Here is a 25414-nt window from a genome sequence, read left to right on the forward strand (position 1 = left end):
GAGTAAACTGAATGTTGCTATTGAGATTATTTATGAATGTCATAAATTGGTTCAGCTGTTGCCAGCTGGATTTATTTGGTCGAATTCAAACATGTTTCAGCCACGATTAAACTTAGGGTGTTGCAGTTGGGGATCGATTGGACCCATTTACTTCAGATCAACAATCAATCGTTCGAATGAAAAAAATTTGGTGAATTTCCTTCACTTGTTCCGGCAACAAAAAAAATATTCAAATTCTATCTTATTACTACAATCAATTACAATCAAAATTACTATATAAACTATTATTGTTAACAAAACACGAACCGATCTGTTTTAATAATGGAGTTCCACTGAAAAAAACTGATTGGAAATAATTTTAGTTATAACTTTTTTCATGTAGGTAAATACTTTCATGAACTTTTCCGTGTGTGAATGGAAATGAATTTTTTTTATTTTGCCCGTGTGGGTTCTTACAGCTAGAGCCAATAACATGGGTTTTTCATTCACAAATTCAACTTAATTTCCTATCGAGTTTGATCCATCACTCTCAAGAACTGATTCACAACGAATTTTCCAACATCAAGCTGGAAAGTTCACAAGCTAATATAGTACGATTTATCCTCAGCTTCGAAATAGGCCTCAGTTTCGATGATTACCTCTTCATCAGCGCAATTTTTCCAGCGATCACTCTCTTGAGGTCTGAGTACAGAAAAAAGTCGCTGAGGGATACATCTGGAGAATACGGTGGATATGGAAGCAATTTGAAGCCCAAGTCATGCAATTTTGCCATAGATTCCATTGATTTGTGACAAGGTGGTTTGTCAAGATGAAGTGCTAATGCCTTTTATGCTTCAATGACGCTGTATGATAGTCGCTGTTTATGGTTTGATCTTACCAGCCGAATGTTGATTTTGCAGGCTTTGGAATCGTTTTACCACGAGCAGTTCACTCAGATGACGATCGTTTTGATTCTAGTGTGAAATAGTGGAGCCATGTTTCATCCATTGTCACATGTCGGTGCATGGATTTGGGTTTTTCAGGGTAGAACAGCTTGAAACACTGTTCAGAATCATTAATTCCTTGTTATTTTTGGCCGATTATGAGCTCGCGCGGCATCCACTTCAAACAAAGCTTTCGCATACCCAAATATTCATGCAGGATGTGACCAATAGGTTTTTTGATATCTTTAGAGCTTCAGCTATCTCGATCAACTTCACTTTGCGGTCATCCAAAATTAATTTGAGTAATGGCCTCTTTGGGGCTTCCACTGCGTTCATCCTTCTTGGTGCTTATTTCACCTTGTTGAAACTCAGCAAACCACTTTAGGACGGTTGATTTTCCTGGGTCAAAGTTCGAATAATTTTCATCACGCCAAGCGTTGGCTTCAGCAGTTTTTTTTTTGCCAAAAGCACGAAATTCCTTTCAATTCATTTTCTTCAAACTAACACTTGTTGTTTCATTTAAAATGTTCTATCCAACAAACTAATAGTCCGGCAGCTGTGAAATTTGTACACTTTTCAGCTTTTTTCAATTACATTGGTACTCGTTTGGAAAACTATACTTTATCTGAGCTTTTGACAAGATTCAGTCACCTACCATTTTTACGATCAATACTAGTTCATGACCAATATTGAATGTATACTATTTTTTGAAGAAATATGTTCTACATTTTGAATCAATATGGCTACATGAAAATCTAATTCTAATTCTACATTGAAAAATGTTCTACGTTTTTAACCTACATGAAAATTTGTAAGTGTTATAAATCAATAAATTTCAATTTTATGAACCAAGTTATTATATCTCGAAAAATAAAACAGCTCATTGTTGAATTTAATAAATTAAATTTATTACCAAAACACGGATTACAAAAATCAATCGAATATGTAATGCAAAAACTATTCAGCGGATAATCAGGCCAAAAATTCCAACATGAATATAATGTGCTGCATATCACAATTATTCCTAAATCAAATATGTTTCAGATCAATTTGATTTGATAATATTTTTCAGAAGAGAAAAGAAAGGTACAAAAAAGAACAAGAGAGAATGAAAAAGAAGAGATTGAAGAAAACACTGTAAAAACAAAAGAAATAATAAATATTTTTTTATTTTTCTACTGTACTTTTTTTGTGAAATGAAACAAACAGAAATAGATTGGAGAAAAAGTTGAAAATGAAACTAAAGTTGAGAATTACTTCAGTGACTTCAGTTTTTAAGCCTTGGGGGTGCTAGGAGCATCTTCTGGTACTGGAGCTACTGTGGGAATTTCAGGATATTCCAATTTGGCTCCATCCTCACATTTGAAGATAGGACAACAGCCTGGGAATGGTGCAGTTTTGTTGGTTTTCTCTGAAAAAATGGTTATAAATTAGAAAACGACACAAATATGTAGAATAACTGGTATGTATTTTAGAAATTGAATTTGGTTGGAATTGTAATGAGGCGTATTCACAAATCAGTATTCAATTAGACACTAGAGTCATGAGAAAAACAAAAGCATTTTCCAATCAAATTCGTACAATCAACTGTTCTGGGAGATGTATGCATCATAATATTCACACCCGTCATGAAAACAAAAATACATTCAATATTGGGTTTGAAAAGCAAGATATGTAACATTTGCCATCGACTTTTGGAGGATACAGATCTATACAATTTCCTACTGACAACTCATAAAAAACCATATTAAAAATATTTTTCCGAGTTGAATATCTTCAATAATGGGATTTGGAGTAACCTGTTTCTAATTAATGATGTAATTGACAGTTTATTCAAAGTAGTCGCTGGGAGACAAATCTGGCGAATATAGTAACGAATATAGAATATAGCTGCAGGAGCAATTCGACACCCATTTCATACAATTTTGCCATATTTTTCATTGAGTTGTGGTACTGTTTATCGTTTTGATGAAGCAAATTAACGTTTAGTTGGTTTGCTGTCTGTGTTTGGCTCAAAAATGTTCAGCCCATGTTGTACTTTTGAAAAAACATAGAGCAATTTCGTATATGAAAGAATCAATAATTAAGTTGAAACAGGATCCAAATGTAGCAATTGCTCACAAAACTCAAAATCCAATAATTACTATTTTTGTAAAATTGAAAAATAAAAGTTCTGACTTGAAAATAGCGAATATTCTGTTTGACATAACCTAATTGTTTAGAATAATGAAAGCTACAATTAACTACCATCAGAATTAGAAAGAATTTCATCACAATATTCTGCTGAAACTTGAAATAATTGAGTATTCCCTGTGAACCCACAATAACTTCATTTATTATTCTTGATATCACTGATGGTGAAGCAACAAGTTTATAGTTAATATTGACAAAAATAATATGGACTCCATTTCGAAGCACAATATTACATTTCAGTCAATATTCAGCTAAAGCTACTCACAGACTCAACCGAATGAATACCAAAAATAGTACTGAGGAAAGTACTTATAGAAACAATGTAGTACGAAAAAAGAAAAACACTGGAAACACTGGATCACGAATTTATCGAGCTACCATATTCTTCGTTTTTCTGAAGGTGGGTTTTGAATAATGTAGCAAAATTTTGTTATAGTATTATGATAATGAGTAGCTTGATATGAAAAGGGCTGTTCAAAAAAAGCTGAAGAATGACTGAAGATGAATAGATTATCAGTGGATCAGTTAAACGTTGGAGGAGTTTTTGAGTTCAGTATTATGTAAATGATATTGCAAGAGTTATAATCTCATTCTAATGACATGGAAGCCCAATGATAATTATCAAAACGTTTGTCAAATGGTCGACCTAACGGATTCCCGATATGAAACTAGTAAGAGTTTTGGATATATTGAATTCTACTCTGATTCACAGGATCCAAAAATGACCAATAGTTGAATATCTCAAAATTGATCAATGATTCTCTTATTACAGTTTTTCAGTATACGAACGTAAGATTTTCTATGTGGATCAGTTTCAGGTTGGAGTAGAGGGCTCCCTGTCTGTCTGTACGCTGATAATACGACTCTCCTCTCGTCTTCCATGGGTCGTGACCTCGGGATCGTTTATATGTAACGTGCATTGGATGACCGCAAGTGCTGGTACCTCGAATAGAAGATCTGAGTGAACCCGGACAAGAGTCAGGCAATCACCATGGGAAGAACGATATCTCCTTCGGCTATCAACTAGCAAGCGCGTGTAGAGTACTGTAAACTCAGCTGAACCGCGCACGTTGAATGCGTGAAGGCAATGATTGAGGGACGGATCAGAAGTCTGTACCCTCTGACCAATAGTAGATCTAAATGAATCCTAAAGAATAAAGTCACGATTCACAACACGATGTTCAATACTGAGGACAAGCGGCTACTAGAAATCTCTCCATTTTTAGGAGATTGCAGAATAAGTTACTACGAATGATCGTGAAATCTCCGTGATTAGTACGGAATGACACCATCTGCAGAGATTTGCAGCTGCCTTCCATTCAGTCAAGGAATCGATGAGTTCTCGATAGTGAGGAAACTCACGATAATCCGTTTACTAGGGAAGCTATAGATTACGCTGTAGACGACCACTCCTAATATAAAAGGCCCCAAACTCTGTCAAATGAGGCCCTCATATCCTCCGTTTATAGATGAACAATCTCTTCACCCAATCACACCACCCGTGAAGGGCCGTACGGATGTTTGAGGACCTTCATATCTTCAATAATGAATCAGTTGTGTCTCGTTTAGAGCCAGGCTCCAACCTGTTCAACATTGAGATGTCAATCTGTATATGGATTAACTGCTTCAACAGTATAAACTGATCTCAGGAGGTGACTAACGCTTTCCTAAATTCAAGATCCACTTCAAATGTGATATAGTTTATTATCACTCGAAACGTTTCGAGAAAAACATCTCCTATTTTTGATTTGAAAGAGTTCAGCATTGTTTCGATGTTTATAAATAATGAAAAAATAGGTTAGGCAAACATCCTTCATGAGAGGAAATACAAACCTTCGTCCAATTGGCATTTGGGGTTGGCCAATGGGAGAGGACCACAGTCTTCGACGAGTTCCAACAGACGTGGTACTTTGTCTTCAGACAACACGCAGGTTGAGCGACCACAGAATGGTTGGAGTTCCCAAGTTTTACCAGGTTCTACAGTTGCGCATCTTGTTGAGGCAAAGCATGCTCCAGGGAAATCTGAAATGAAAGTTTTATGTTTCAATTGCTCTGATTCAGAATATTTCACGATACGGAACAAAAAACAACCATGATGACCATGATAATCAAAAAACTTCAACTAGCGTTTTCCAATATGGCTGATAACAAGTCCGTGCAAAGCTTATTGTTAAATCATCTGAAAATGGAACTTTTAACAGGTGATGATCAACTGTAGTGCCAAATATGCGCCAAACTGACTGACTATTATGAGGCAACAAGTATAGCTGAGGCGCCAGTCAATCTGATAATAACACTGATGATCTTCAAACATGGCTCAACCTCTAACGGAAGCACCAAATTCTTACGAAGGTTCGAAATAGATGAACACTTCAGTCTAGCAGACCACTATTAAAATCTTCATGCAGTGATTGTTCACTTTGGTTCTGGCATTGAATCAGGTTATTATTACGCATTGGTCAAAGGTGAAACGGATTGGTTTAAGTTTGATGATAGTTGTTTCACTAAGTGTTCTGGCGATGTCTTGAATTTATTGGAGCCTATAAAGACACCCTATAGAGACACTTTGTTTTATGAAAGAGAGAACATTGGCAGATCAAGATCTTCAGATGATGTGATGCTGCAGGTTTTTCCGGATTTTCCTGCAGCTGAAAAAGCAAATGCGCCACTGGAATAAATGAAGTCGTCCCGGAGTGCCAAATAATTTTTGTTGTTTCATAATTTCATGGTATGGATTGTCCCAAAAACTAGAAGAGAGACAAATTTCCAACCTTTCTTCGATGTTCCAGATTATCAAGGTCTCCAATCAGGCGGATGGCTTTCTGGATGGAATCCAGCAACTTCCGGGTATGTTTAGGGGCGGAGCTCCATACATGAGAACAAAGGAAGTCTGATCTGAGCTTTATGAAGCATCAACATTTGCTGAAGTGTGTACAGTTTTCTGGTTCGGAACAATGTTCCAAGCTTTTTGGAAGTAGCATTTGCAATTCCAGCGACATGATTGGGCCAAGACATATTGTTGTCCATTTTAACCCCCAACAAACTTATTGAAGCAGAAAGTGGAACTGTCTGAACTGACATTATTATTATATCCGGTTCAGAGACATTCATCTTTCTGGAGGTAGTCTCAATTTGATCGAATATTACACTTTCTGAGATGTTATCAATAGTCACGATACTGTTAGTAGAGTCATCTTACATTCAAAAATCATTGAACTGTGTAGGTGCTACTATAAGAAGTTGTACATGATTCTGAGAAAAATCCTGTTCAATTTCAACATTGACCCAATAAATATTCAGTCGGTGAAATATCAGGAAAGGTGTTGAAGTTCAATGGCTATGATAGGTGGATTATATCTCAGTTTCAAAAGCGGTTTTCATCATCCATTTCTTTCGGAAATCAAGGTTTCTTTCAAAACCAATCACAACATGTATTACCCCGCAAATTTCAATGTGGCATAAAATAGTTTTGTTGTTTTCTGGAGGGAATGCAGATATAGTTTCCACTCTCAGAAAGTTACTTTTCGTTTGAAATATAGTTAATTTTTTGTGATGCCACAGAAACATCAGGAATTCGTAATCGCTCATTTGGGTAGGAAAATCGAACTTTTTATTGATTTGTATTTCATTACAATAATTTGTTCATTGTTCTATTGTTCATTACCTCACTTAGGATAAATTCTTTATGATGTTTCTGCTCTGAAGATGCCACAGAAGATTCATACATTTATTAACCAGCTAGAAGTATATTATTCATACTTATTAAATAGTTTTGTGAACTAGAAAGTAAATATTTTTTCTTTATTTAAAAAAAAATATATGAAAATATCGAGAGACATTTTTATTAAAATTGATAGAAAACTTACTGTGATGCTATTGATAATGCTAGTTTTATTAAATATAACAGATACTTTTCAATACCCCTCATAACTTTTCAAGAGATAATAAAATTTCGACCCTTTGTCGGGTTCGACAATGGACAGCTTCGCATCATAGCACATACTGTTTTTCTGTTATTCACCATTTCCTATGGCTGAGCTTTATAAAAGCGGATACAGTCCAAAGTTTCAGGATTTCAACAATAGCAATGACAGGGAATATTTCATTTGTTACATCCGACACTATTGACTGAAAAAGTTCAGTTACATATTCATTATTTTCGCGATCATTCACCTAACCGGAGTATTTGGGATCTGTTAGTAAAACTTGTTACACTTGTATTTATATATTAAACCACACCATATGACGAGGTATAATGTCGATTGAGGTGATCTCATTTACCGTGATGACTTTCAAACAACATGTGAAGGATGAAGGAAATGTAAATGATACTGCTATTGCAGCACACATACGAGGCGAGATTGCAAAGTGATTCAGAAAATTAGATCCTATATTTTTTGGAGCTAGCTGATTGATATATTTTTCATAGAAAATATATAAACGTTTAATATACAGCGCTTTTCTCAATGTCCTCCCTTTTATTTTTTGAACGGCGCAACTCAATAAATTGAAATTTGGGATAATGAAATAAATGCATGAATACTTTATTCTGAAGTGAAATTGACAAATGGAATTTTCAAGGTGGCGACTATGCGCCATCTGTGAGAAAAAAATTAAATGGAAAGGGGGTTCTTGTGACAAATCTTTCACAAGCTCCTAACAAAGGCTTCACAACCCCAGAATATAATGTCAATATCTTCAACTACTACAAAATGGTGGAACTTTTAATAATTGCCTGAATACATTGACATTTAACTACATAATATGACGTAATGAGTTTGAGGTCAGTTCAGAAGATGCTCGAAATGGTTGCCTTGAACTTCTTGGCATATGAAGACTGGGGTTTCGTGCACCCCAGTCGCTTTATAACAGGTCTGATTCATACATACGTCAAACGACAACTGATTTGAGATGTGAATATGAGAGTGGAGACTATATGCGGAAGCTGCTAAATATATCCGACGCTGAGGTGCCAATTCCGAAAAGTTATATGGAATTTTCTACGGCTGGGGTATGTCACACCCTACGTGTCGGACGCAGGGTTTACTATTATTCATGTTATTTCTGAATGAATAGAGAAACAGACAGTAATAAGAAAGAAAGGTCTTAATTGTGAAAAGGTGTATATTTGTTTCATTCCATCAGGTAAACCATGGTGAATACTAGTAATAATAATAATAGTACCATATAGAAATAACTTTTCCCAAAATACGAACAAAATTAAAAAAAAAACTGTATTAATGAAAGATGCGTCTGTCTGTCTAAATGATGAACCATCAAAAGAACCAAAAGGATTTCCTCAAAGTTTTCACCAATGAACGGACTGAATCGAGAGGAAGGTTTGTATGTATAATTTGTGTTAATTGGTTGAAATATGACGATGTTATCCGATCGAAATGTAGACGAGTTTCCATAGAAAACACTTCCCACCTTTATGAGTCATAATAAAACTATTTTCTACAGATTTTCTCAGGTCTATCAATGAAATGTAATGTACTGCAATATTAATTTTCCTCATCAGAATAAATACACTAGTCACTTCAAGCATTTTATGCCATTACAATTACAGTTATTGCGAAATTGAAACTATCGCACGACAAAATGAATTCAAGCAGCCTCCCAAATCGATGCGATATGCGCGATGAAGAAAGATTGCAATTGCGTTGGTTTTCTTTCAAGTGAATCACTTTTGATGTTGAAGTTGAGTTTTGTGTGTAATCTTCAGGGGAAGGTACGTACTTGTCAACTTATTTTTTTAGGTGAATTTTATCAAAAGTTATTCCATCAATTACTAGCTGGTGTGGCATTTTGACAAAACGAATGTATACATGCTATCCGTGCTAAGCCAAGTTGAGTCGCTAGTATTATCCAAAGAACGATTAAGCAGTTATTTACTATCACTTTGTATAAGTAGTTAGAACTTAATATTGTTTTTTTTGTGTGGTTGTAGTAATAAAGATGTTCATCAATATTATTATTATCATTATTATATAAAACAACACTGACTTTCTTATTGTTTTTGACCACCTGAAGTTGTAGATTTCCAGAAATTGCAACTACATCTCCTGATAATCAATGCTTTCACTAAAACAATTAAGAAAAGTGAAAATGTTTTGAGTTAACTGGAAAAAATTTGAAACTCTCAAAAATACACAGTTTCTGGCCAGCCCTTGTATTCGACTCAAATTAGATCACACTTATGTAACACCAACTGCATTTGCGATTGTCTCAACCTTGATATGTTTACGTAATTACGTCAATTTCCATAATTTCATAAAAAACGTCGCAAAGACAATGGGATAATTGGGGCACTTGATAGATATCGCAGTGATTCATGAGCTTTATGTGACATAAATTCAGCAAGGCAACCCTGATATACCTCATAATTATAAAGTTAGAGTTGCTCACCTGGGTTTGAAAATTAATCGATGTTGCATAGCGGAAATGTAGAAAATGACAGAAGGATTATTTGCCCTCAGATTGAAATCAAAACTCACATTTTATAATAATCATCATCAATTACATACTGAAACCACAAAACATGTAACTTGTTTATATAACATTTTGCTGGGAACAAATATTAATCTAAATCATAATGGGAATAATGCAAAATCAGCTGGACTAGAAGTACTTTTAATCAATTTTAACTAAGGCCTCATCATCAAACAACAGTATGATATACTCGAAACGTAAATTAATATTCATTTTTTTTACACTTTTCAAAGACTAAATGGAAATCACTTAAATTAAAAGTACTTCCAATTCATTTATGCATAAAACATACTCAAGGCAAACTAGATGGGAATTGTAATTATTACACATTAATGTAATATATTAAATTTTATTTGTTTTCATTGAATTTTATCATAAATTATCAGAAATTCAAATTAACTATAAAGCAAAATCGTCTAAATTGAAAATAGTCCTTCTCATTCCTTCAAAATAGGGCAGACTCAGTGAAAAACAAGGAGGTTGAAATGAAAATTCATATAAAAATAATCATCATTTGACCAGCTAATGGTTAATTTTGCTAAGACTGAGTTCAAAATACCTGAAAAACCAAATCGAAAGGGGTATATTTTCAATAGGCATTAGTTTTTGAATGGATATGGAGAAATAGAAATCTGAAAAATTTCTTTCCTAGAAGTGCTTCTTTCATTTTTTCCAGAATAAGTAGAACTCAGTACCAAAACTTATATACTTTACAAAAATCATCATCATTAAACGTCATTGTGATATATTGAAACCGCAAATTAAAATTAAACTTGCTTCTGTTGAATTTTACTAAGACTGTATATGAATTTAAAATAACTATCAAATCGAATCGCAAAAATTAAATATACTTCTTTCATTTCTTCCAAAATGAGGCAGCAGAAAAAAGAGATTGCAATTAAAACTCCCATACCTAATAATAATTATCAAACGCAAATCAATATTCATTTGATTTTATCAAACTCTTCTGGAAAGAAATATTAATCCAAATCAGACTGAAAAAAAATTCTTCCGACTCTCCTGGTCAGAATTTTCAGTAGGATATCGAAAGTTAACTGCAATCAGTTTGAATTGTATACAACCAAATGATTGGATGTGACTATTTTCCTTCTTTGACCTTAAATTTCTCCTGATTCGACTCCATCGAGCTTTTAACTAATTTCTTTAAACGACGAGTTTGTTGTTCCTGAAGGATTAATTCCAATTGTTCTGTTCTCCCATTCATGAAGTACTTACTGTATTTACTCAAAAATAAAGTACTTTATTATGGATTCATTGCAATAAAAGAGATTAATCGAGAGGTTATTGTTGAAGTATTACTTGCTTGGATCTACTTCCACAAGGTAAACTCGCTGAACTAGATGGATTTTACATCAAACTCATGATTTTTTCCGGATCGTACTTTAGTTATTCAAATGATGGTCTACGAAACGAAATAAAGTAACCAACATTCAATTATTGATGAGCATTATGACAGTTATTATCGTAAGAAATAAATAGTTCATCATATTGGAGTGGAAATTGACATGCGAGTGTAAAATTGAGAAGACAATAACTTTCCTTTTCACTTTCTTTTTGTTATAAAACAATGAATCACACAGATGTTGCATATCAAGCAAGTAAGTGAATCTCAGAAGCAAGGCATATGGTGATATTTTGAAATGATTTTTAGCGCTGATCTGATGAAAATGCAAACGATGAAATACATTATTTGCAAAAATGCCTTGACAACAAGGTAATTACTTTCTAGTTCTTCAACTCGCACTGTTGAGAATCGATCATCACCAATACTTTCACTTTGGTGTTCCCATTATTGTTTTCGTGATATCATAATATCATTCATATTCTTGGTATAATCGCCCAATATTCATCGAAACAACAATTTAACAACATGAGACACAGCTGGACCAGTAAATTGTTTTTGTATTTTTATTTTCAAACGTGTTTCTTGTCGAAAGTAAGTGGTTTGCCTCTGCGAATTTGACCACACCTAGTCTGCACTTTTACTTTCATACCCAGTTTTAATTTTATTGAGTATACAACAAATTTATGGCATCAACTGATTTCTTTATTTCAGGTTATCAAAGTAGAAATCAATGACCTACAGTAATGAAGACATTAATTATCAATAATTGAAATTGCTAATTGTTTAGTTAGACTCTTCAAGTTCAAGAGAAGTTTCTTATTAGTCAGTGGGCTATCCTTCGTGGTATTAGCCAGGGGAGTAGTTGTTTTTTGATAGGCGTCAGTCTATTAAACCTACTGTGTAGGTATATAGAGACTGGCGTGAACGTTTTGAAGTTCATTTGCTTTAGATTTCAAGAGAAGTGACAAAGTTATGTTATTTTCTCTACAACAAAAGAAAAATATGTCCAAATCAAACTTTAACATATCATTATCTAGAGTATCTAGAGTATTTATGACTCATAGTTTCGAATTGAAGACTGTTTTTTTAATTTTTTTAAGGAAATGTATTCTCGATTATTATGCAATCGAAGTTCAATTTTTATTCTTCAGTCTACTTATCCTCAATTAGCCTAGATATTTAATTAAAAAACAGATGTGAAAATTACGATTTAACCAAAGATTGTGAAGTTTTACGATTATTTTCTTCTGATATGGAACATGTAGAATTGCAAATGAAAGGAGGAGATATTTTGTACTATCAAACTCAAAACAATACTCAGTACCTCACTACAAAGTCTATGAGTTCTTCAAGAAACATTTACATCAGTCTCTAAAGGAATTAGGTGGCTGTATTACTTTATTTTTTTATGTCAGTTTGAAAAACCACCTTGTATAAAGAGTTGAACTCAGCTGCATGAAAGTCAGTGTTCCACTTTCAATTGTTTTCACCATTTCACTCGAATCGAAATCCAGAATCTATTATCCATTGGAACAACTTTCGAAGGTGATTATATCAATTTGTAGTTGTTAAATATCCTCAATTCGATGCAATAACAATGGAAATCGAAACGTTATTGATTAATCAGTTAGAGGATCCCATTTTATTGAGGCAGTGGCGTCCACAGTTTTTTTATTCAAATCGCATACGATATCCACTCATGAAATGGGATATCATTTTTTCATTATAATATCCATCGAGGAACGTCTTTATTTCTATCAATGTCATTACAACTAGGAATGATTTCGCAGGATTTGAGTAATTCAAGTTTATGTTTTATCGTGAAAGAAATGTCTAGACTGGAGAAGTAACTACTTAGTCATCAAAATCAAATGTATTTCTAGTATTTCTGAGCAACATAAACGTTCGTCCGAGCAGATGATATACTGTGTAATTATTCCCAGGGAGAAGACATTGAGATACTATTGTTTCTCGTGACAAACATGATCAAGGCTTGGTCTGTATTGAAAATATAATTAAATTTGGGTGAGAACATGTTTAGTAAAACATCTGGTATACAGATAGGTTGGCAACCCCATGTATGGTTCTAAACCAACTATGTAGAAACTTAAATCATAGATGTGTAACTAGATCTGATAAGCCGATGAAAAATAAAGAATGCTTCAAAAATATTGCAAGAAAATCTTATTGAAAGAAGTGCTTCAACGAAGCAGAGATCAGTGAAAACTATAAAGGAAGATACTCACCCTTCATTTGGAAGGTATTTGAGACCAATGAATGATGAAGGTATCTCATGATATTTTATGCAAACATGAAGCACTGGATTACAGCAATTCATGGACTAACAAAATAAAAACCGAAAGAATGAGACAAACACTTCCTACAGTGATTTCGTAGACTGGCAAGAAATGGAAAAGTCAGGCAGTTTCTCAACAGCAATTGAAAAACTAACTCCCCGTTATTTGTCGAGTTTAGGTCTACAGTCAAGCATGAAATTCTTACTCTTCCATACGAACATAAATATTCCAAGGGGGATCTGAATTGTGTTTCATATGGACTAAGAGTTATGAAGTCGATAACAACCTAGTAGTATATTCAGTCGTCTGAGTGTTCAAAACGTTGCATTACAATAAATCGTTTGTGTTAGTTCGACACTCAATAAATTCATCAACGCAGCTCAAAAAATTGGTACATTATAAGTTTGGGTTCTGCTACAGCAAATTCTTCACAGAAAATTGACGCAAGGTTATTTCAGTATCGATTTATACTTGGATACCATCACCCGAGTTGAGATTTTATCCAGGTTTTTCTTGTGTACTGGAATATGGGTGTATTCAAAGACAATTATGCTAGAAGTTGAAAATATTCGAACAAGATTCATCAATGATAAATTGTGGGAAATAGTATTTGAGGAACCAACTGAAGTTCAAGAGCTGAAGATGGTCAAATATCAATAAAAGAGAAACAAATCTCCATCCTTCCTTCAATGGATCTGTAGATCCTCATTAAGATATGCAACCTTCTGCTGCAGGTAAAGATGTGCATCTGCGGTCGATGTCCTGGAATCCAAAAGAAATTGCGAGACAAGTGTGCTCTCGTCAGCAAAGGAGTATATTGGATTCTCGGTTTTTTTCCAATGAGTCGTTGATATACAATAAAAGGAGGGTTGGAGACAATATGGACAATATGAGGAAAACCAGCATGGATGGTAACAATATTCGAGATATACGTTTCCTGCAAGTGGATACGTCCACTTGCAGGAAACGTTCTTTGAGGAAGCTGGAGAGCCATACACAAAAATGATTCGACATGCCATAGCATCAAAGTTTGGCCAGCAAACCCTTGTGTCACACACGGTCAAAGGCCTTAGAAATATCAAACGCAACAGCTTTCGACTTTCCATGTTTCTCGATTGCGTTATTCCAAGTATGGGTGACATAAGATAGAACGTCGCCTGTTGATCCCTGGGAATCCCTGGGGAACATCAGCCTTGATGGTAAAATCATACGAGGGATATCCATCGACGACCACTTGCAGAAAACATTCTTTCAGAAAGCTGGAGAGCCACACACAGAAATAAATCGACAAGCCATAGCATTGGAGTTTGACCAGCAAACCCCCATGCCACACATGGTCAAAGGCTTTGAAACTATCAAGCGCAATAGCTCTTTCCAGCCTGCGCTTTTTCATATTTGAATTTTTTTCGCGAATGGAGCAAAAGCCAAAAAGAAGACGAATAGATTATGTGGGGTCCAATAATTCTATTGAACATATTTTGGTGTATCGTTTTCGAAGCTCTAGTCTATCAGATATATTCCTCATAGGCATAAGGGACTGTGAAGAATAATTATTTAGAGTCGTAGGGGTCTGTAGAGAATCATTCCTCAGAGCCGTAGGGGACTGAGTGGCATGGTTAAGTTGTTGGAAACTCAAGTTTCTGAATGCACGAATAAAATGATAGCAGATTCGATAAATGATGACCTGGGAATGAATGTTGAATGGAGATTATTGAAATTCACACCAACCAGAGATTGACACTTCGAATAAAGTTAGGATGTCACATAAAGTAACACACCAAAACAAAATGGTGATCTAAATAGTTGCTTGTTGTCGCTAACCGTTTCCACCCAACGGAGTCCCTTTACAAAAACACAGACAAAACACCAAAACCTTTTGATCTTTCCGCCTGGCGATGGGACATTTCGTTGACAAAAGTTTTCAAAACGTTTTTTATTTCGTCAACTGAAGTTTTTGTTGTCTTAATCGACAAAACTCGATTTTAACCCAGTTAGATTTTCATGCAGTAACACTACAGTGGAATACTTCTTTCCTCTTCGGTTTCAGGTAACTTTTCTCCAAAAGGGATAACACATCCAAAAAATCGTGGCAGCTCACCGTTCTACCTGCGCTTATGCCTGATTGTATAGAAGTGCATTATTACCTTCGATTAATAATTCCGAGTTTCGCAATTTTGTTGAGGAAGTAGGTCAGTAGAAACCTCAATCTTCTGAAGGCGAGTAAAAGTTAGCGAAAGTAAAACGTTCAAACATTTTTTTCAGTTCAGTATGCGATGCACTCTGTATGCACAGATATCGTACCTCATTCTTCGATATCTCCATTATGAGTGTTCGACTGTTGTTATTGAAAGAGAAGATTAAAATCGACACAAATTCGCGTATCAGGAATATATGGACAATCTTTGGCTTAATGTAACATCTTGAAAGGGACAATTTCAATTCATAAGAGAAGGACGATTCTGGCGGAATGGGATTTTTCATTTCCAAAATTAAATATGTACGTGATTCAAATAATATTGGCAAAAAAAATCTCTAAGTAGATTCATTGATTGAAAAATTGGTCTCAAAAAAGCAATTTAGTGAAAAAGAGTGTGACGTTATCAGGAGTTATTCAACTCAATTTGATCATTTATTCAATATTGTTTGTAGTTATTGATTTCTATACTTTCCAGACGGTCAATATTCAAACCTTTCTATGGAGACGGAGGATTTTGAATTCATGATTGACCGCTTTCCGTCTATGTTCCTTCATACGTGCTTGGGATGTTCTTTCGGTTTGACCTATGTGAAACATCGGTCATAAACCACAAAACAATCAATACACTCCTGATCTATCTGACATCGAACTCTTGTCTTTGCTATTTTTACTATACATGTTTAAATTATTACGGTATAACTTCAGTAAAATTCACAAGTGATATTCAGTAAAAAACTGAATCTAATAAAACATATTGCGATGGTTATGATAGCAGTTTAATTCATTACTCACTATCTAAAAATTATTCAGTCAAGCCATAAGGGAAATTCACCTGATTATACGAGCCGAAGGGAAAATCATTAAATATTGACATAAATGGACCAACCTAGTTTGAAGATTCCTGATTTTCTAAAAAATGAAGGTGAAAATATAGCGTTCGAAACCAAGTTTTTCACAACTTCCATTGTGACCCTAAATATATGTCTCTTCTAGTGTCAAGAGTTTTAATGATTTTTGTAGTTATTTCCATTTTATTTGATGAGTCAAAATTCATAAATGAGAATTCCGAGAGAGTATTTTTCAACACTTGAATATATTATAAGTCGGTCTAGATTCATTTATATTTGAATCTTCAAAGTTGAACACCCAGAGAATAAAAAAACATTTACAAGAAAATCCTTTTTTTTTAAAGAATATTTGAATATTTGTTGAATATTTGAGAGCTTTTTCTGTGAATGATATTCAGTATCTATATTGTTTCAATAGCACTAGTTCACAGCCAATTTACGACTGCAATGCCGAAGGCGGTTCTTTCTTAATTTTTGGTCCCTAAATGCGAAAATGATAGTAAAAATTCATTAACACGTGAGATTTTCCAGTTATGATTTTCTTCACAAAAATTTAATGAACACGACATTCCAAATATGCTTTTTCCCTAAATTGAGAAAATTGTTTGAAATCTGGCAACACAGCGGCTCTGCTTAGTATTTGAATCTGCTTCCACTGTATATGAGACTTGTAACGCCGCTTCTCGAACCTTCGATACTCGAAGTTTCCAGAAAATACCAGAAATACGGGACTGCTATAAAAGTAGCATATTGACCTAAAATCATAGGACTATTACTAGGTCTTCAGGGCGGATTTACGAAGTTTTGCTGTTTTCTTTGCCTTTGGAACAGTAGGGCAACACAGAGTCATTATCAAGTAAAAGAATGACCTCCGAGAGATAAATATATTCCAGGTCAAGCTAACGTGAAAAATATACCTCTTGTTAATCCTAAAAACGTTTTGTTACCTCCATTACACATTATACTGAGATTAATGAATAATTTTGTAAAAGCATTAGACAAAAAAGGTGATGCGTTTGAATATTATAAACGCGTTTTTTCAAAATTAGGTGATGCAAAGCTCAAGGAAGTTATATTTTTTGGACCACAAATTATAAAACTACTAAGTGATCACCGGTTCAATGAAAAATTAAGTAATGTTGAAAAAGCTGCGTGGAGAACAATTGTTTCGGAGTTTTTAGAGAACAAGAAAGTAGAAAATTACGAAACACTCCAAGCTTCAAATAATTTTTTGTTCTAGTCAGTACCTCTACGAAAATTTTGATCATATCCTCCTTGTTATTAATTTGTTTTCATTAATTTTCACTCACTTTTTTCTTACAAAGTTTTCAACTGTTTGTATATGAGTAGGGGTTTGAAAAGCCAAGAGGTTGCATTACAAGAACTCTCGTTTACTGATAATATAATCTACAGTGGAACAAAATGAAAATATTGATCGTGAAAAACATCACACTAAAAAATTTTAATGTTTGTGTCCAAAATCTCGTTGATCTGAATGATATTGAACTATAAGATCAGACTATCAGAAATGTCCATGCATAGTGGTCAAGAAATCCATAAATTGTACAATTATTTTTTGAAAGTAGTTATTTCTGATGGATTTTGTTTGAGTTAATACCACTCTATTGCCGATTCATTTCTGGGATCGATTAAATTTTTATTTTTTGAAAAGTATCAGTCAGTTCAAAAATAATCATTAGCCTCAGTATTCACTGAACAATAATGCAGTTCCAAAATTGTGAGATTGGATATTATTCATTGAATCTCGTATAATAATTTTTGAAGTGAAATCCCACCAAAACTTATTTTTTTGCGAAACCTTCTAGCATTGTAACGTCCAAGTTTGAAGTTACATAACTCGTTCCAGATGTTACCTTTCAAATCACTATTCAAATATACTTCCAGAAAACAAACTTCCTTCTGCATAATTCATGACAATCTGAAAGAAGAGGCGTATATTTTTCAAACGATATCTGTTCCTCGTTCATGAATATTTCCAAGGCGATACTTTCGAAATGAACTGTTATTAATAAAAGACACTGTTACGAAACAGATCGGGAAATATAATGAGAGGCAGATGCAAGGAAGAGGTAGATTCAGTTTTATGTAATGGACCGTTGATATTCCGCATTCTCTGTGTCGGTGTCAATTTAGCAATCAATCAGTTATAATTTATCTAATCATTGATGATATTTGGTTGAGAGAAAAGAAATATGTTATGTTCACTTAGCTGATTCTGTACTGATTTAGAATTGATAAATCTGTTGAGCTATTAACTGAGCAACATTAACTTTTTTTACATTGTCTTTGTGAAGATGGAAGTCGTGTCATACTAGCTTAGCAGTAAATTGTGTCAAAAAGCATTCCAACTAAAGAAAAAACAACCCAGTTACAAAACCAAATTTCAATTTGTAATCCTGCAGAACCGAGACATCATTCTAATTATAATGAGATGAAGATCAAAATACAGATATGAATTAGAGATTGTCGTCGTGGCCAAGGTATGGCCACGACGACAATACTATTTATACACACAAGCTTATTGGTAAATATTGTTTTTCTTTGTACACAGTTCTACAGAAAGAAACTATCACGCCTACTGAATGAAGTTACTGAAGATGCTTCTAGCCAGAGACGAAACGGCTTATTGAAGCTCTTCATTTGTATTTCAACATGAACCCAACAACAATGGAAGACGTTGCACAGGTGCTTGATAGTTTTACTTCAACTTCCTGCGCGGCATTAGCTGGGTTATGGTAATTTTCACTATTGATAGTAATTGATTATTTATTATGAAAAGTAAACTGAATCATCAGCAGAATTCAACTCTCCAATAATAAAATAGTATTTCGAAGCCAAACCATGAGATATATTGAGAAAACAATAGACGGTAACACTAAACACGGCGCTCCTCTCATGCGATTTCTTCTTCTTTCTGGATTTTGTCAAAATCTGCTTTTTCGTCATCCAGCTGATGGCCCCCTATGAATGATAAATTTCGAAACTTATACGAGATAAGGATCAACGAGTTTCTGCCTTGTAACGTGCGATTCTTAGCTTATATCAATGCTTGCACAATCACAATTGCTATTGCGGACAGAGAGAGTAATCCAACAAATCAGAAATCATGAAAATTGGTACTGTCGCTTCAGAAATATAAATGGTCTAACTAAGACGATTTTGTGACTTCATTTCACATAATACCGGCAGAGGTTAATTATAGTTGACGCAGCTCATTCCAAATTATGGTTTTGTAGACTATTGTCTAGCGAAACATTTTTCGTGGTTTTGTAAACTTTCGAATGGAAATCTCACATCAAACTGTGTTTTCTAAATATGCCATAAGACGTTTCCATCAAATATCCTTTCACGAGAAATTAGGCAAATTTCGGATATGCGGTTGGTTACCTCGTTCACAGGCAGATGGAGCGATGACAAATCTGTTGTTTGTTGCCGCTTCAGCCTAGTTCGAGGAATGATACTCTGAAGGAATTCGATTTTCAATTATCGGAAATCATCGACTTTATGTTGATGATAGACACTACCTTGGACTGACGAGTGGTCAAACATCCTGAAACCGGTTTACAAGTGTGTTCCAATAATTGAAAATCTATTGCGGCAGCCAACAGCATATGCAGGAACAACTTCAGTGAAGAATCTTGTATTGACACCTTTCGGATATAATCCAACGCCCTTCGTGGTATTAGCCAGGAGAGTAGTAGTGAAAAATATCCATAAATTTACTCTTCTTCCAACTTTACAAATCATTTTCTGTATATTTTGCCTAACAAACATTGGTAATTATTATTTTATTTGACCTTATGTCTACTGATTCCTATTGTAAATCTTCAGGTTGTTCACTTGTGAAATTTACGTTTCTTCCATCTTTAGTAAATAAAAAATAATAAAGAACTATATACCTAGTGGCTCCTAATAATTTTTTTTATATATTTTAATAAAATTGGTACTATTATTTTAAACTGTCGAATAAGGTTTGTAATTTAATTTAGTCATAAAATGTGTGTAATTGATGCCTTAATGATAGGTAACAAAATGTCACTTTTTATAAAATTACTTTTTTCCGCGTGAAAATTTATCGAGGGCTGTAATATAAAAAAGGACATAATAAGTATAGATATAAAACATAATAACGGAAAAAACAGTAACATATCTGTGCTATGTGAGGATTATTACTCTATGAATTTTAATTTTTTTAAAAATATTGAGCATGAGAATAACATTTTTGACATTGAATAATGTGGAATACTTTTTGTTATACTTTTTTAATGTCGTTTATCATGATGATTTGTATTGTTTAAATATTACAGGATGTATTCAGGTTTGTTTTGTTAGTAAAAATGAATAAATTTTGCTGAGATTGTCAATGTCTGTCGTTTTGTTGATATTGTCTTCTTCAATTTTGATTTCCGCCATCTCCAGAAATTGTCTTTTATTTGAATCTGGTTCGAAATGGAGAATTTTGATGTTAGTATAATCGACTGAATGATCATTATCTAAAACGTGTTGTGTTAGAGCACAAACATTTCATTTTAAATTTTTACAATCACTTTTATGGAGAGCTATGCGGGTTTTTAAATTGATTTTTGTTTGTCCTATATATATCTTATCACAATTGTTGTAGGAAATTTCATGAACTATATGTGACTTTTCGAATAACGGATCTTCATCTTTCAATTTTGAATGTAGTTAAGGATTTAACTTTCTTTTGTGAAATTTTTATGTTCTTGTTTAACCTCGAGTTAAAATCTAATACTTCTTTCCCTTATATAATAAATAACTATTGTTCAATTTCCACTAGTTATTTTATTTTTACGACCGGTTCCGTGTTTTATCCCATCAATAACTTTCAAATGTGTTTGTTAGTTTTTCTACTTGAAAATGGGGAAATCCCGAAACCGGTCGTAAAACTAAAATAACTAGTGGAAATTAGACTAAATTGTTCTTCATTCATTTCAATAAAGTATCCATGAAGTATTATAAAGGTAACACCTTCCGGACTGATAATCTAATATACTCTTTAAGAGCTGGTGCTTGAAGGTCATTATGAAAATCACTGTCATAAAACGCCAATAAAAAAAGTTTAAGTTAATCAACGAGTGATTCTTTGTCAAATAACCCAAAAATTCAAATCTGAAAAGTCTCAGTTCTTCTTCCGATTTATTGACACTTTATCATGCACCATATAATCAACTCCAAACCAAAAACAGTCACCCCAACACTCAACAAAAACTCACCTCTGAGTACATCAGCGGGAATAAGCCTCCTGTACGTTTTGACTTCGCTTGCATCTTCAGGCTTCTTGTCTTCAGCGAAGGCCACAGCCAGAACAACAGCGAGAACCACGAAACGTTTCATTGTTTTATAAAAATGTGGATTTCAAAGTTCTAAAGAGCTGATCGGGTGTGACCCCTTGATAAGTGACAGTGTGAGTGAAGTAACTGGAGAGACGGTTCAACGAGAGCGAGTTTTATAGTTTTAGCCCGGGGCCCCACTTTTCGCGGCGAGTTGACTCTGGTTCTTTGTGATCTGTTGGTGATGGCGGCATTGGCGGATACGAGGGGGGACGGATTAGTTGTCGAGGATCGGTGTGCGTCTTACAATAACTCGCTTCTATTTCTGAAAAAAATATGTTTAATACTACTGATGATATGAAGTTAATGAGGGTCTGATGAAGGTAATATAATGATCTAATGTGTCAAACAGAGTGGTTACTATTTGTAATGACCGGAAAGATTTCCGTGATTTTTATTTGTTGCATTTGTTTCTGCTCAAAAAGGCAAAATAACTTTTTAAACACTTGAAAAATTGAAAAAAAAAGGAAAAAAATTAAATTAACGACAGTTGTCACGGTACACGCAAAGACAATTGAGGTTATGACGTATGTGTTTCCTAAACTGCTTGTGCCGTTCGGCATCTTTCGCTTTTAGATGCAATCAGTCATATCATCGAATTGTGATAAAAATTCAAATCAATTCTCAACAAATCCATTTATTTGAAATGGCCTTCATCCCTCACTCACTACTCTTTCGAGTAGAATCATGTGATAATCATAATTTTTATATATTCATCCATACGCAACAGTTTTAAATAAAGTCCTTCAGAATAGTTTAGATACTATTGAAAACCATTCAATGGTCATATTACTCAACATGATAACTAGCATCCACCAAGAAGACCAAATCGGAAAATCCAGTACATCTAAAACTTCGGGGTGAAGAATCAACTGCTGGGAAAAGTTAGATATCTGGAAGTGATACTGGATTCCAGATTCGTCAGTCTGGTACCTACAGAACCAAAAGGTTGTACCGATGTTGGTCAGACACACCTATGAAAAAACCATGAGGACATATGTATTGGCTACAATCAGTGATGGTTAAACCCTTGATATGGTGGCCAAAGATGAATTGAGTCTTTACTATTAACAAACAAGCAGGGTGCAAAGACTAGTTTGTTTGGTAATAATGGGGACAATCAGAACTACACCAATAACATAAGCCAATCTCACTATAAAGTATGTAAATGGTACTCCGAAAATCGTCCAAACAAATTAATCAAGGGTAACCCATCAATTAAGAAAAGAAAACAAATAGAAATCTACTACCAAAATGTCCGCGGCATCAGAATAAAGCTCAAAGATCCCGAAATAAGTTCAGCAGTTAATGAGAATGACATCATAGTTCTTACAGAAACTTGGCTAAATAATGATATAGAAAGTGAAGGAATAGGTCTCTCAGAATATACGATATTCAGCTCAACTAGCTCCAAATGTAGAGGTGGTGGTGTCCTTGTAGCAATAAAAAACTGTTACCCCTCAAGAATCTTTGATGCAGAACAACAAAATGTGGAACAAATCTTCGTACTGCCAGAAATCGATGGTGGAGATATAATTATTGGTGCTATCTACTTACCTCCAGCATCGAGCATACATCTCTTTGAAGATCACTGTGCCAGCGTTGAGAATATATTGGAAAGATTCCCTCGGAACAGTTTCTTTTTATTGAGTGACTATAATTTGCCAAACACTGACTGGTTTAATGATGAATTAGGAGTATCAGCCCTCAACATAAGCAACAATGCAGCCCAAGCAATAATTGACAGCTTCGCCTTCCATAATCTTTTTCAATTAAATAATATCAATAATTGCTATGGTGTTATGTTGGACCTAATATTCACAAACGAAAAACATAATTGCATAGTAAATGTATCTAGTGACAGTTTGCTGCCATGTGATGCTCACCATCCAGCCTTAACGATTACGATATCAAACTCAAATTATTACAATGAATTACATTACGAAAATTTCTTTTTCAACTTCAGGAATGCCAATTATTATGATCTGAATTATTATTTGACTAGTATTGATGGGGACTATCATATTGGTAGCTTAACTGACATTAACCTAGCAACAAATACTTTTTATAATATCCTTTACTCAGGTATCCAAAACTTTGTTCCATATGTTAGACATACTAAGCCAAAATTTTCCCGCTGGTTCGACAAAGATCTGGAAAAATTAATCATTGAAAAGAAAAAAGCCCATGAGGCAAACAAAGAAAGTGATAATTGGGATGACCACATAATTTTTTCTGATCTAAGAGCTCGGTGCAAACTAGCAAGTAGAATTAGTAATGAGAACTATATTAAAAGAGTGGAAAATAACATACCATCAAATATAAAACACTTCTGGAACTATGTGAACAATAAACGGAAAAATTATGGCTTGCCTGAGACAATGTACAGTGGCGATTCGATTTTCAAAAACGGTAATGAAATTTCAAATGCTTTTGCACAGCAGTTCCAATCAATTTATAAACCTAATACAAACAACCATATAATACCAACCTTTGATTACGAGAAAACGATAGAAATGAATAGTTGCTCAATCAATTTGGAAATTATCTTGAATAAATTATCTCAATTGAATTCAGATAAAGGACCAGGACCGGATGGAATACCAGCATTATTGTTGAAAAATTGTAGATTTGCATTGGCTAAACCGCTGTTGTTACTTTTTTCGGCTTCTCTTAGTTTAGGAGATTTTCCCACTGTGTGGAAATCTAATTACATTACACCAATTTTTAAGTCCGGAGACAGAGCAAACATAAAAAATTACAGACCTATGAGCATACTGAGTGCAATACCCAAACTACTTGAACACATCATATGCGACAGCTTAAAGTTTTCCTTTAAGCAAATAGTCATTGATGAGCAGCATGGGTTTTCCCAAGGCAAATCAACAAACACCAATTTGCTATTATATTCTCAGCATATCTTGAACTCTCTGGAAAACAAACGGCAAGTGGACGTGATATACACAGATTTTTCCAAAGCATTTGATACGGTCAACCACACTATCCTATGTGCAAAATTGACGGCAGTTGGTTTCTTTGAAAGTTTTTTAAGTTGGATCTCAAGTTACCTTTGTGACAGAACACAATTCGTGAAAATCAAGGGATTTGTATCTCGAGAAATCTCTGTTAGCTCGGGAGTACCACAAGGAAGCCACCTGGGACCATATTTTTTCAATCTTTTTGTTAATGACATTAAAAAATATATCAATCATTCTGAAATTTTGATGTTTGCTGATGATCTTGAAATATTCAGGACTATTGAATCTAAAGAGGACTGCGAGAAACTTCAAATTGATATTGAATCTTTCATAGATTGGTGTACTGATAACTGCATGGATGTCAATGCAACTAAATGCAAAAGTATGTCTTTCTCTCGATCAAGTAATCACTTCATCAATGAATACACTATTGAAGGTGAACCATTGGAATCTGTAAAATCTATACGTGATCTAGGTATTGTAGTCGATGCCAAAATGGATTTCCATCTCCATTATGAACATATCACTAGTAGAGCGATGAAAATGTTAGACTTTATATGCAGATCAACAAAAGATTTCACAAATGTTAACTCCATAAAGGCATTGTACTTTTCATTGGTAAGATACTGCAGTTGTGTTTGGTCCCCGAAATATGAACTTTACAGTTATAACATAGAGAAAGTTCAGAATGAATTCCTGAAATATATTGCTTTTAAACTGAGCATGCCTCTTATCGATCACTCACTCT

At 34.2% G+C, this 25414-nt stretch overlaps 1 protein-coding gene across 1 annotated transcript; it reads right to left on the reverse strand.

Annotated features, from left to right (window-relative positions):
* Window positions 1–1806: 1806 nt before the first annotated feature.
* On the reverse strand, window positions 1807–21782 carry LOC111516059 (uncharacterized). Its single transcript, XM_074173507.1, has 3 exons — window positions 21572–21782; window positions 4950–5138; window positions 1807–2334 (listed from the first exon to the last, which is right to left on the reverse strand). The coding sequence occupies exons 1-3, from the start codon at window positions 21690–21692 to the stop codon at window positions 2198–2200; spliced, it is 447 nt and encodes a 148-aa protein (XP_074029608.1). The 5' UTR covers window positions 21693–21782; the 3' UTR covers window positions 1807–2197.
* Window positions 21783–25414: the final 3632 nt, after the last annotated feature.

The sequence above is a fragment of the Leptinotarsa decemlineata genome, unplaced genomic scaffold (genome assembly GCF_025532065.1).
Source record: "Leptinotarsa decemlineata unplaced genomic scaffold, Ldec_3_MD MMD2_tig00000251_RagTag_RagTag, whole genome shotgun sequence".
NCBI classification, from domain to species: domain Eukaryota; kingdom Metazoa; phylum Arthropoda; class Insecta; order Coleoptera; family Chrysomelidae; genus Leptinotarsa; species Leptinotarsa decemlineata.

Excerpts from the sequence above, each read along its gene's own strand:
- LOC111516059 (XM_074173507.1), bottom strand. The coding sequence starts at position 21,692 with ATGAAACGTTTCGTGGTTCTCGCTGTTGTTCTGGCTGTGGCCTTCGCT. Across the intron at positions 5,139-21,571 it reads TCCCGCTGATGTACTCAGAG|ATTTCCCTGGAGCATGCTTT; the intron begins GTGAGTTTTTGT and ends CTTTCATTTCAG. Across the intron at positions 2,335-4,949 it reads CAAATGCCAATTGGACGAAG|AGAAAACCAACAAAACTGCA; the intron begins GTTTGTATTTCC and ends CCATTTTTTCAG.